Source organism: Pogoniulus pusillus, chromosome 19, assembly GCF_015220805.1.
Source record: "Pogoniulus pusillus isolate bPogPus1 chromosome 19, bPogPus1.pri, whole genome shotgun sequence".
Taxonomy (NCBI): domain Eukaryota; kingdom Metazoa; phylum Chordata; class Aves; order Piciformes; family Lybiidae; genus Pogoniulus; species Pogoniulus pusillus.
The window spans coordinates 17,143,671-17,156,561 of NC_087282.1; the positions used below are offsets into that span (position 1 = coordinate 17,143,671).

The 12,891-nt window shown below is 36.7% G+C and overlaps 1 protein-coding gene across 1 annotated transcript in view; it reads left to right on the forward strand.

Annotated features, from left to right (window-relative positions):
* THOC2 (THO complex subunit 2) overlaps positions 1-11,657 on the forward strand; it is a 49,863-nt gene extending 38,206 nt beyond the window's left edge. Inside the window, exons 30-39 of the mRNA XM_064159490.1 lie at positions 132-234; positions 602-1,038; positions 1,802-1,860; positions 3,387-3,422; positions 7,598-7,735; positions 8,078-8,147; positions 8,228-8,385; positions 9,036-9,112; positions 9,222-9,269; positions 10,786-11,657. Of these exons, the coding sequence (XP_064015560.1) occupies positions 132-234; positions 602-1,038; positions 1,802-1,860; positions 3,387-3,422; positions 7,598-7,735; positions 8,078-8,147; positions 8,228-8,385; positions 9,036-9,112; positions 9,222-9,249 (1,106 nt within the window). The 3' untranslated portion in view covers positions 9,250-9,269; positions 10,786-11,657. The remainder of the gene's footprint in view (positions 1-131; positions 235-601; positions 1,039-1,801; positions 1,861-3,386; positions 3,423-7,597; positions 7,736-8,077; positions 8,148-8,227; positions 8,386-9,035; positions 9,113-9,221; positions 9,270-10,785) is intronic.
* Positions 11,658-12,891: the final 1,234 nt, after the last annotated feature.

Below are 12,891 nucleotides of genomic sequence, written 5' to 3' on the forward strand. Positions count from 1 at the left end.
TAATTATCTATTTTAACTGTTAGGTGCACACGATTTTACGTGAATTTGCGTAGGCACTTAATTTGTTTTAACTAGTAGCATATATATTAACTTGCTGAGATAAAGCTATTGCCTTTTTCTTTTTTAAACAGATAAACTAAAGGAGAAGTCTCAGGGTGTGGTGAAAGTTATTAATAAAGCTGTCAATGCTGCACCGAAAGTGACAACAAGCAATGGAAACAGTGCTTCTAATAGGTGAGAACAGCTGCTCTTTGACCTTCTCTGTTTCCTTCTTTCCAAATCATAGAATTATATGTGAAATTGACCTGCCTTCCAAGTTCCGTGTAAATGTTTTCCATTTCTTCTAAGCTTAAATGAGATTTTTTTTCCAGAATATACAACTGTGCTGATCTGACACTTTTCAAATGCATTCCATTTTAGCTAAATAAACATAAATGAAATGAGAATGTTTGCTTGTTGCTGCTCTGATTGAGAGCAAATGTGAAATCTGACAGTGACTGCTGCAGGAGATTCTATCAATCCATCAGAAGTAAAACTTGTGTCATAATGCTAGAGCTGTTTTAGTATGCTTCCTAACTGGCCTTTTTTGTTTTTGATGCAGCAAAATTATTAAGGAGAAAGATGAGAAAGAAAAAAGTGGGAAGGAAAAAGACAAAGAAAAGAAAGACAAGACTCCAACTGCCACTCCAGAGGCGAAGGCACTTGGGAAGGATGGGAAAGAAAAACCCAAGGAAGAACGGGCAAACAAAGATGATAAAGCAAGAGAGATCAAGGAGAAAACACCAAAATCTGACAAAGAGAAGGAAAAAGTCAAGAAAGAAGAAAAAGCTTCAAAGGAAGAGAAGTCCAAGACAGTTGTTACCATCGTTGAGTCAAAGTCAACTGCAGAAAAGGAAAGAGAAAAGGAGCCGTCCAGAGAAAGAGATGTAGCAAAGGAAATGAAATCCAAGGAAAATGTTAAAGGAGGCGAAAAGGTGCCAGTAGCTGGGTCCTTGAAGTCACCTGTTCCCCGATCAGAAGCATCAGAATCTGAAAGGGGTAAGCCTGCATATTTAATTTGTGGTTTTGTCTAGAAAAATAGCGAATGTCACTGGAAAATCACTGAAGTGAAAAACGGTGATGATTATGAGAAAGAACTGCTACATTGGAGCTAGAATTTCAGTGTTGGCACCTGTATTAGGTAGCTCTAAAAGGTGAACTGTGAGAATGTGTCAGCTTTGCATGTCTATACTGGGGTGCTCATTTTCATAAGGCCTATTATTTTTTAGTGTAAGTTTGAACTAAACTGTACTTGTATAGTTGTGACCTTGCAATTTTGCAAAAAAATAATGTCTGAACTCAAAGAGCTTAGCGGAGAGTTTCGTCGTAACTTTCTAATGGAAAGGAAATGGGATATGGAAGACGTAGGCTCCTTAAGGATACAGTAATCTTTGTTGGTTCCTTCTTAAATTAAGGGTTAACAAATCTTTAATGTTAAGCTGTTATAATCTGAGGCTAATGAGTTTTTGTTTGGCACCGTTTAAGGCATCTTTTCAGAGGCTATGTAGCAACTCTGAAATTCAGATCCAAAATTACATAAAATGAAATACTGAAATGAGTATAGTTTTGCATCAAGTTTGTTCACTTTACACTTCCTGCAGACTTTCCTAAAGAGGCATGCTGATAACTCTAGACAGCTTAAGAGAAACAAAATTCATGTGGTGATAAAGCTTGAGCAACTGTTTTGATACTTAAGCCACATAATTAGATGATCCTCTTTTAACAGTGTTTTAGTAATGCTATTGTTCTTTTCTTTCCTCAGAACAAAAACGCCGCAAAATTGATACACATTCTTCTCCATCACATTCCTCAACAGTAAAGGTTAGTATAGCCTGAGGAAGGCAGCGCCCATGTTAGGCTCACGAGTTTGGGATGCCAATATTCGACTTCCTTCAAGTTTTGTGCCAAGTATACACTGGAACCACTGGAGGTTTTATGTTGCATTAGAAAATGCATTCCTTTTCTTATTGGTGGACTGTTTTTTTTTCTATAAAAATATTTTTGATTAACCAAAATAATGCTTCAAGGACCTAGCACAAATTTTGTAAATAGTGTTTGGAAATGGCAAGAGCATTTTTACACAGAAGTGCCTCATTGTTTTAAGCAGTCAGTTTTTTTGGAGTGCAATGGTAGCTACAAGCAAACGAGTCTTTGCAGCAGAGTGGAGCATATTTTTCTGCACTTCTATTGAAGAATCTCTAGCACTGAAGATTCCTGGATGATATGGGATGTACGATACCTCTGAATTCATCAGGCTTCTTGATGAGCATCATACCGATATGTGCCTTCTAAAGAGGAGTCTTGAAAGGAGTTCCATTTTAAAGTCTCCTTGGTGATCAGTTCTCCTGTAGTTGTGTGTATTCAGTGCGCATGCAGCTTCGGTTGTACCTTCCCTTCGAGGTTTGTTTATTTCCAATGGGTTCCCACCATGTTGAGCCCTGCGTTACGATAAAACCAGATGTGGCAACCAAGCCTACTACCCAGCAAAGAGAAACCCCAAGCACTCAAGCGCAGCACAAAACCATGGGCGTAGCCTACTTGAAGACTCAGGGTAGCCACTCCTTGCTCCATATTTATTTTATTTCTAAACCATCTCTGTTCATGGAATCTTTGAATTTGCAGTATGTTGAACATTTCAAACTGTAAGTTACTAATTCTTCATCAAGAGCACTGTGATGGATTATGTGGGCCTTTAAACTTCACCATCTTGCCAGCTTTAGAACAAGCTTTGTTTTTCTGTTTGTTTGGGGTTTTTTTTTCCTAGAAAAAACTATGTCTTTTTCAATGTAAGATTCATTTGAAAGATAGAATTTAATTTTGAGAATTTAAATAGCTGTTACTAGTTTTGTTTAAGGAAGCAGGTGACAGTGATAACTACTCAAAATGACCAAGTTTTTCTTGCCTGTTTTTTTGCAAATGGCAATGTAAAGTCATTCTAGAGTGGCTTCTACCACGTTTATCAATAAGTGGAGAAGGTACAGGTTTAAAATATTTTTTAAACCTGTTTCACTTATGGTTCAGCTGTATTTATAGATAAGACTATTTTTCTTTATCTTGTTTCACGGTGGGAGAGTGGTTTTTCATATTTTGTGGAGAGCTAGTTTATAAACACATTTTGTAGTTGGGTCTAGGGAATAGGTATGACTGTGTTCTTTTTTTTTTCTTCCTTCTCCTTTTTCAAAAGATAAATGAGTTCCTAGTTTTATTCAGTATACAGTATTAACATGAGATTTATTGCAGAAGGAGTAGCTGTTTTTTGTTTCAAGGGTTCGGCCATGCTTCCCAAAGTTCCTCTGGTTTCTGAAAACTATTCCAGCTTACGTGTCATCTCCGTTCATTTTCTGCAGGACAACCTCAACGAACTCAAGGACTCTTCAGCAAAGGTTTGAATCTTTTAGACACCACCCAAGTTTACTTCCATGTTTTGTTGCAGAGAGAAATTAATTTTTCATCTTATGGCAAAGCCCATAAGAGAATTAAAATTCTGTTCCCGTAAATGCTAGTGTAGGAACACAGCAATCTGCTATACAGAGCCTACGTAGAGGAGAGAGGGATAGTTATGTGGAAGCAAGTAATGCAAATCTCCTGAATTTAACATTCTCACAGTATTTTTGAGCTTTCATGGGTTGATTTATTTTCTTTTTCTCTGAAACTTGTAAATATATAGAAGTGTCCTTATGATTAAGTGATCTGTTTGGCTAAAGTGGTAATAGAGTAGTTAAATTAGTTCTTAGAACAGTTAGTTGAGTTTTGGGGTTTTTGCTTGTGTCGTTTTTTGTTTCTTTGCTTTTTTGATACAAATTAAACCCATTAGTTACTTGAAAACAAAATATACTTGATACCCAACTCTGGAATATCAGTCTTCTTTCCCCTTACAACTGTTCTGTTCATGTTTTATCATGTCACAGCCAGCCTCCTAAATCTTTGCACATTTGCTTCCTGTAAACTTCAGATTCAGTATCTGATGAGAATATGCTAAAGAATGTTTTCAAGAGTTCATAGGCTTTTAGAATCCTGACAATGATCTCAAGGACCATCTGATCCAACCTTTCTTGGCAAAAGCGCAGCCTGAAAAACACAGCCCATCAGCCTGTCCATCTGAATCTTAAAAGACGGGGACTACACCGCTTCCCTGGGGATGTTACTCCAATGGCTGATTGTTCTGTGAAAAAACTTTCCACTGGTCTCCAGTCAAAATCTCCTAGGAGTAACTTGTACCCATTACCTCTCCTCTTTTCCACTTGACTCCTTGTAAAAAGGGAGTCTTCATCGTTGTAGCTGCCCTTTAAATACTGGAACATGGCGATAAGATCTCCCTTAAGACGCTTCTTCTCAAGGCTGAACAGACAGTTCTCTCAGCCTTTCCTCATGGCAGCTTCCCAGTCCTTGGATCATTTTGGTGGCCCTTTTCTGCACCCTCTCCAGCCTGTCCACATCTTTTTTAGTATAGTGGGGACCAAAACTGAACACGATATTCCAGGTATGGCCTGTCAAGTGCTGAGTGGAGTGGGGTATAAGATGAATGATATTTTTGAATATTGTATTTTTGATAAGGTCTGCAACTAAACTGTTGCTTTTTTGAGACTCAGCTGCCTGCATAGTAAGTCGCATATCCTCTCAGTTTGCTGGTATATACTTTGCTATGTGGCTAACAGGAAATGGATTAAATCTTCCTATTAAGATTTTTGATTATACACTTTGTACCTGAATAGAGCAGATCTTCATCACTGACCATTTGGACTTCCTGGATAACTTAGAGATGTATCTAGGAGTACTTAACATTCATTTACTTGAAAAATGCATAATGGGTTATTGCTTCCTATTCTTCTCACTGCTGTTCTACTTGGAACTATCTTTGTATAAGCAAAGTGTTCAGAACACTTAATATGATTTATTTCAAACTAGCTCTGATTTTATAATGGACACTTGTTGATGTGGTGTGCTTGGTTGGTTTTTTAATTTATTTTTTAGATTGACTCTGACCTGTACCAATCATACCTGCTTCAGGGAGAATGTATATAGGAAACAGCCTTTGCTTCTTACAGTTGTTTAAATTTAGTGTCTGTAGATTAAGTCTATATACCTAAACAAACAAATGTTACCAGATATTTAAGTATTTTGAAATCGAGGAAACAGTAATATTTGTCTTGAGCTCACATCTGTCACAAGTGGAATATATGGTAGTCTATATAATGTTGCCTTTTCCTCTCTGTGTTAGTCAAGGTTCTGTCGGTCAATTGAAACTTCATTCAAGTTTTCATTATTTAAGCTACGTTTTTATTCAAAGCAATTTATTTTACTTATTAACACATTGCTGTGGTAATCAGACACTGGAGCTATTTGTAGTTAAAGCTGCTGATCAGTTAGTTTGCTAGTGAATTTTAAAAGATTTCAGAATTAATGTGTCTGTGTAGACTTAGATGGAAGAGTATTGCAGTTGAGTGGCTTTTTCACAGATATATTTTTTAATGTGTTTTGGGGATAAGTGGTGTCCAGCTCTTCCCTCCTTCTTCTATATGCTGTTTTCTATTCTTTCTCAACTAATTTTCATTCTTCAGTGCCGTTCTAACAGATTTAAGGCCCTTCTTGACAGTGTTCCCTGTACATGGTGTAAAACAAGTTAAAAACTGTTCTTCAATGCCACATACTTGGTTAGAGAAGGATGGGATATTCAGAAGCTTGTAGTATTTAAGATTTCAGCCCCCACTGACAGTTACAAGTCTAGTGCTATTACATGTTTACAGGCTTTCATTATTCCTCATTATGCCCATTTTCTAGAGCCAGACCATTGACATGTTGGCTTATATTACAGGTTATAAAATAAATTATGTCAAATGAGAGGTTTGTTTATTCTTGCTTTGGCCTTTGCCCAAGTTACACAATGTACAACAAAACCCAGAATTTGATGTGGTTTCAGTTAGCAGCATTTCTAGAAGCAAGGTAATAAAGCCTGATGAGACAAATCGAGCCTTTTGAGCCTTTTCTTGTAAAGGGAGGAAGGAATGCAGTTTTCCAAAACCCTGAATTGAGATGATAGAAGAGCAGTGGAATCTGTTGTGAACAACCATGTGAAATTAAGAGATGGAATAGAAGAAAGTAGAGATGTTTGCTTTCTCACATGGAAAAGATCTCTGGGAGACAACTGAATGGCTCTGTGTAGAAAAACCTATTTCCAAGTCCCTCTTGAAAACCAACAGTGGAAAAGGGAGCACGGATGAATTTACTTGTGAAATGGCAGTGTAGGAAATGGAAGAAGGAAAGAGGAGTGAGGAGAAAGAGCAGAAACAAGACTATCCAATGAATGAGGTGTTGATGGTTCGGTCTCTGGCACAGGAGGAGAAAAAAATTCCAGTGAAGTAGTAAAAGGCAAAGAGACCTCACATTGTCAGTGTGACTTTAACATAGCACCAGTAACATCAGATTTTGGTAAGTTAAACATTTACCAGAGCTGGAGGAGGGCAGGATTAATTTAAATAAAAGAATAAAATTATTTTAAACAATATTTGTGGTTCAAATGATTTCTAGATTGTTCTAAAAGACCTTCCTGTTACCTCTTTGGTGTGCTTTTATGCAAGATGTTTCTGTATAGAGAATACCTTTTTCCCCCTCCCCCAAAAAGTTGATAGCTTATGGAGCTGGGGAAAGATTAAAATCATACACATGTGAATCTGTGTGTTGCTGTAACTAAAATATATAAAATACCCAGGAAAGAATTTTTTTTTTTAATTAAAATATACTCTTATTTAATGAAAATTATTTCTTAGAAAAAAATAACTATATCACTGTATTTAAAAGACAGACATTACACAAATACTGATGTGTAACTAATCCATGTGCTACATTATTTATACCATACCCAGAAACACTTAAATCTCATCAAGCGTTATACTTCACATTTCTGTGACTTCTTTTCTATTTTCCTCCCCTGTGACCTCAGTTTATATGAAAAATACTCAGCTCTGTGAAACTATGTTTTATGTAGCTTAATAAAATTTGTTAGGAGAGAGAGGAAGAGCAACTTGTTACACAGTAAGATAATTATTTTTGGCTGCTTTTATGATTTGAAGTTTCGATTTAAGGTGGAGTGTTATAGCACTGTAAATGAAAAACATTATTGCAAGTACTATTTTAAATAACTTTGTAGATTTTATAAATTAATTAGAAACTTTTTAAGCAGCTGATTCCATTCATGCATTCATTCCAAGCAAAATTTCAAGTGTTGAGTCAGTCCAGGAATGTGCATATCCTGTTTCGATATAGTACTGCTGTCTGGTTTGTTTCAATGTTTCAAACAATACTGGTGAGCAACGTTGTATATATTTAATGTGTTTCAGTTACAAGACAGTGTTCCTGAATTTCCAGTGTTGAGAAAACGAAGCTATAGTTTAAATTATAGATGACAAGTTTGAAAGTGTCTTCGATCACTTCTGGTTTTGCTAGTGAAGCATGAATGTTTAATTTGCTCTGTGAGCTAGATCTGTTATCTTAGAGTAAGACTCTTAATTTATGTATCTAGGAATACATATTAATCTTCGGTGATATTGCCTTAATTTAACAGCACTACATTAACCACACTACTCCAACACTGTCCAAGAGTAAGGAGAGAGAAGTGGACAAGAAAGATTTGGACAAGTCAAGGGAAAGATCCAGAGAGAGAGAGAAGAAAGATGAAAAGGACAGGAAAGATCGAAAAAGGGTTGGTGAAATTTTTATGAACTAGTTTAGAAAGTTGGTGTGTACTTGGAAAACTTCCTGTTCCAAGTCTTTGTGGTAATAATTGATTGTACGGCTTGTCCAGGCAGAAGTGATCCACATCAAGGTTGTTTTCCTTCTGTTACTTTTTCTAAGGTATATTTACAGTAGCATGTTCAAAACTTCCCCTTCAAAACCTATCTCCAGAAACTTTACACAAGATGTAATAATTCAATTGTACCTTAAGTATTCAAAAATTAGTACTCAAAAATCACATTATAAGCAGGTTCTATTTCAGGAGTGTATTTTAATTGGCTAACATCTATGTAATTGTATTTGGTGCCAGGATCATTCAAACAATGAACGAGAGGTACCACAGGATTCAACTAAACGACGCAAAGAGGAAAATGGGACAAGTACGTATTTCATTTTGTGTGTGTGTTCATACTAGGTTTTTACTTGTTGTGAATTACAACTTTCTACTGTACTTTTTTAGCTGGTTCTTCAAAACACAGTAAAAGTGAGAGCCCTTCTGATTCCCCTCGCTTAAATGAAAAGGAGAAGGAAAAGAACAAATCCAAATCTTCAGGAAAAGAGAAAAGTGATTCAATTAAAGCAGAAAAGATGGAGAAGAGCTCCTCTGGTAGCAAAAAGGTAAAATAAGCTGGGCTCGTTGTGTTGATCTGTTGTTGCTGTTGTAGACAGAACAAGCCATTGCTTTTTTCCCTGGATTTTGTTGCTGTTTAATGATCTAATTTGAAAAGATGGATTGCAAACATGGAAGACAGTGCTTCTGGATGTTCTCATATCTTGTGGATCTAAATATTTCAGTAGTCACTCTTGGCAGTATGAATTGGGACAATAGTTGCTTTTGGCAGTGGGCAGCAAAATTCAGTACTTTAGGTTTTGAATAATCTAGAATCTTTACAAACTGCTTTAATGAGCAAATATATGAAAGCAGGCTTAATTTACATATAAACTATTCAGCTTGTGTTCAGATTGTCAAGTGCATGTGTCAGCACAGCCTTTTTTTTTTTTGTGAAAACAGGTTAATTATGTTGTAGCTATGCTTGTAAAACACCAAAGAGTACTTTCCAGTTATAATACTTTAATGGTAGGAAGAGGTAATCATTGAATTCTAAGACAAAAATAGAGTGATCTCAGAAATCTGCCATTCTGATGTTTATTGGTGTTCTGTTTTTTTAACTGTGGCAAATTATTACTTTCAATATGCTTAATCTTTCTGATCAGACTCTACAATGTAAACTCCAATAAACAATTTCCCATATGTGTATTTTTTAAAGGAGTCAAGACATGATAAAGAAAAAACAGAAAAAAAAGAGAAACGAGACAGCACTGGAGGGAAAGAGGAAAAGAAACAATATCCTTTCACACATCAACATTTCAGAAAAATAGTGAAAATTAGTGTTCCCTTTGTATGTTATAAGAAGGGCTTTTGTTTCTTTGTTTTTCCTTAATGTTGAGTCTACTCATAAATCTTCAGACAAGCACAGATAATGAAGATTATTCCAGTCAAGGTAAAAACTTGTAGGATTTACTCTGACTTGATATCTCCTGGTGCTCCTTTTCATCTAGTAAAGCATATACAGAGAAAACAGCCTGGGTGTGAAAGGGTGGAATTGCTCAGGGTGGTTTTTTGGGTTCTTTATGTTGTTTTGGTTTTTTTTTTTTTTTTAGTGGTTATTTTGGTTAGTTGTTTTTTGTTGACTTCTTATAAATTTTGTTGAAAGACAAAAAACTTTGTCCTTCATCATCAGCAGAGAGATTGTGTCCCAGTGAACTTATAATTAATTCACTAGACCTAGCTGACTTGAGTCACACACCATTATGAATCTTTCTTCATAAAGCAGTGGATAGTTTTGCATTTCCGATTTAAAGTCCTCCATTTCAAACAGATTTTGAAGAAGGACTGATGAGGCTGAATATTTGTCTTCGTTTTTATGGCTGTCTTGAGTGGTCTGGAAAGTGATGCTACCTTTCACAACATAATTTGTTATGAATTCTGTTTAGAGATGGGAAGGAAGAATCTTTTTACCGTGAGGGTGGTAAAAACTGTAACAGTTTGTTTAGAGAGGTGGCAGAGCTGCCGTGTGTTGGATATTCAAAACCTACTTTGGCAGACCACAGCTCTGAGCAATGTGTTGTAGCTAATTATTTGTTTGAGCAAGGATGTTGGACTGGGCAGTCTTTAGAGGTCCCTTCCAGCTTCACTGGTTTTGAAATTCAGTTATGTGGATATTGCATTTGAGACTACATAAGGCAATGTTACATGGCAAAACTTACAGGAGGGGTTTACAGGCCTTAAATTAACATTGTTCTTTGAAGCTACTATACTTGCTTGATGTGTCAGAGAAAGACCACAACACAGTCCCAAGTTCTTACATTTGCCTCTGACTAAAACAAAGACCAAATCTGAAAGCTGTAAATGCTTTGCTCTTGGGAGTTCTTTTCCTAGAGGCCTTAGGATTATAGAATACTTGATATACAAAAAGGAGTGTTTAGATAGGGGTCCAACAGGCAAAAAAACAGTATTTGAGTTCTGAAACCTTCCAGTCATCTGGAAGTGTCTTCTGAAGAAAGTCTCCACATGGATTGTGGCTGCAAAGAGGGAAGTACTGCAAAAGAATCTCAACTTTGATTTAGTCATTCAGCCACTGAAGCTGTGGGCACGTGTTTGGGGTTTTGGGTAACAAAGCTCATGGTGATACTGTGTGCTCTCTGGAAGGTGTTGGTAGAAATAAATTATATGTTATGGCTGTTCAGTGCTTTTTTTTTTTCAGGTTATCTCCTTGAAATAATAGAGAATGCTTCTCTGCATAGCACCCAAACTGCAAATTAGAAGCACTCTTTGGGGAAAGAATTTAATAGAATTTCTTTGAGTCTTGTATCCTTCATAGCCATTATTGTCTGCTCACTATGGATGGATCCCAGTGTAGTTTTATTTTCCTCTTCATTCTTTGAATTGTTGTTAAGTTGTGAGATCAGCATTCATTTGAACAACACCTAATTCAATTATATATGCCTTCGTTGCAGGTGAGATTGAAATGGGAAGATATCCAGCTGTGACCAGAAATGTATTTTCCAGAGTATAGATTGCACAGAAATTTGTGAATGAAGAGGACCCATCTGCATCTCCTTTAAATTAAATTATTCAGTTCTCTGCTTTATTTCCCCGTGCTGAGGATTTAATTGTTGAGTTGTACATTACTGTATTTTTAACTTGTTGCTTAGTTTCTTACACATTTATTTTCAGTACCTGGCTGAAAGTGTTACCTATTCCATATTTTAGCACAATGTGCTGCAAACAAACAGTTGCCATAGTGCAAATGAGGTTTCATGTGTACAGATTTCCACTTTAGGTTGTCAAAAATACTGCCTGAGTTCAGTAATTCTTTCAATCTGAAATGCATTCTTTTAGATGTTTGAAAACCATAAATAAACAGTTATTGAACCTTTTTGGATTTACCTCATTTAAACTCAGTTTTTATTTATTACCTGGCCTGTTTTTAATATCAGTAACTAAAAAAAAGAAAAGTTTAGTGGGAGCACTGTTTTCATGCAAAGCTTAGGGATTATTTGTATATTGTGTACAACGTTGATTTGTTTAAAGAAACAATGAATGAACCCTGTCCCAACCATCCCAACCTAAGCCTGTGCTCACTTGTCCCTTGCCACACTTTTTGTTTGTCATGTCGTTTTTAGCTGAATTGGAAATGCTCTCTTCAAAACCGAAATAAATTCAGATTCAATTACAGCTACAGAAGCTTTGTATTGCTGAACTTTAGTCTGAAAAGTTTCACAAGACATTTTTAAGAAAAAAAAAGAAAAAAAATTTTTTATCTGCTGAATTCTACCAGTGTAACCTTTTTTCTAAATAAACAATAGTTTTCTCAATGGGTCGTAAATCGTTCTCTGTGTGGTCACTTTGTTGCTTTATCTATTGGTGTGAAAATTGATACTGACTGGAAAGTGTTTGCTGTCTTTGTAATCCCTCTGCACCTGCTTGCTGATCAAGTGCAGAGGGTTAGTGACATGGTGTGGTGCCTGCTGTGAGGTGACAGATGTTACACTTCTTCAGTGGATTTGAGAAGCAAGAAGGCAAACCCCTGAGCATTCAGTCAAGTGTATGTCTTTCTCCTGAAGTGTTTGTCCTGTGTCCAGAGCTCACTAAAGTCTCTGGCACTTTTTCTCCTTTTTTAGTAAATTCAGACTGGCTTAGTGTCTGAATATTTTGGCTGTTTGACCAGTTTTGTTTCATGCTTGACAAAAAAGGGTCTGTTTTCTGACACAGTATGGTATGGTAGCCCACTTTGGTGAAACTGCCATTCTAGTCACATTAGTACTAATTTCCACCCCTGTCACAGCCAAAGGTATGGATTTCCTTCATTAAAAATGAGTAGTTTCATGTGAAAAATCTACCTGTTTGTGTTCTTTGGGAAAGGGGAGATACCAGTGTCTTGTGTAGAGACTTTGCTCGCTATTGACTCATTAGAAAGCTATAGTTGGCAGCTGAGCTTTCTTCCCCTGTGTGCAGCAGTTCTGAATACCCAATGAAGCAGAAGCTGCTGTTACAGCTACATTTCCTCTCAAGTTTTGGGGATGATGCATCTCATGCTCTTTTTTCTGCAGCCAGTTCTTGCTTGGGTACTATAGGACATTGAAACTGTTAACCTTTGTTTGCCTTGGAGTGTTGTGAGACAGCTTGCTCTAAACCCCAGCTAAGTCACCCTTGTGCTCTGCAGTCAGCAGGCATGATACAAAAGAGAAGTGATCACCTGGAGTGGGAGCGTAAACTCCTTTTGGTGCCATTTACATATCAGTATTATCAGACTGCACCAAATAGCTCTCTTCAAGACTTTGTGTTTATCTGCTCCTCATCCATTTCATAGGAATCTGCTTTCTCTTCCAAACTGATGCAATGAAACTGTGGGCTGTGGAGGAGAGGATCTGATGCCAGGGGAAGACATTTCACAACGTAAGACTGAAACATCATAAGAACTATAAAACTTTACACCCTTGGTCGGCATCCACCTTCAGAAGATTGTAAGCAGATGCAGTGAGTGTTGTCACAGCTACTGTCTGGAGGTGTTTGAAAGGCACAGCAAATACAGAGCTAATCACAGTCCCTTTAAATAACTT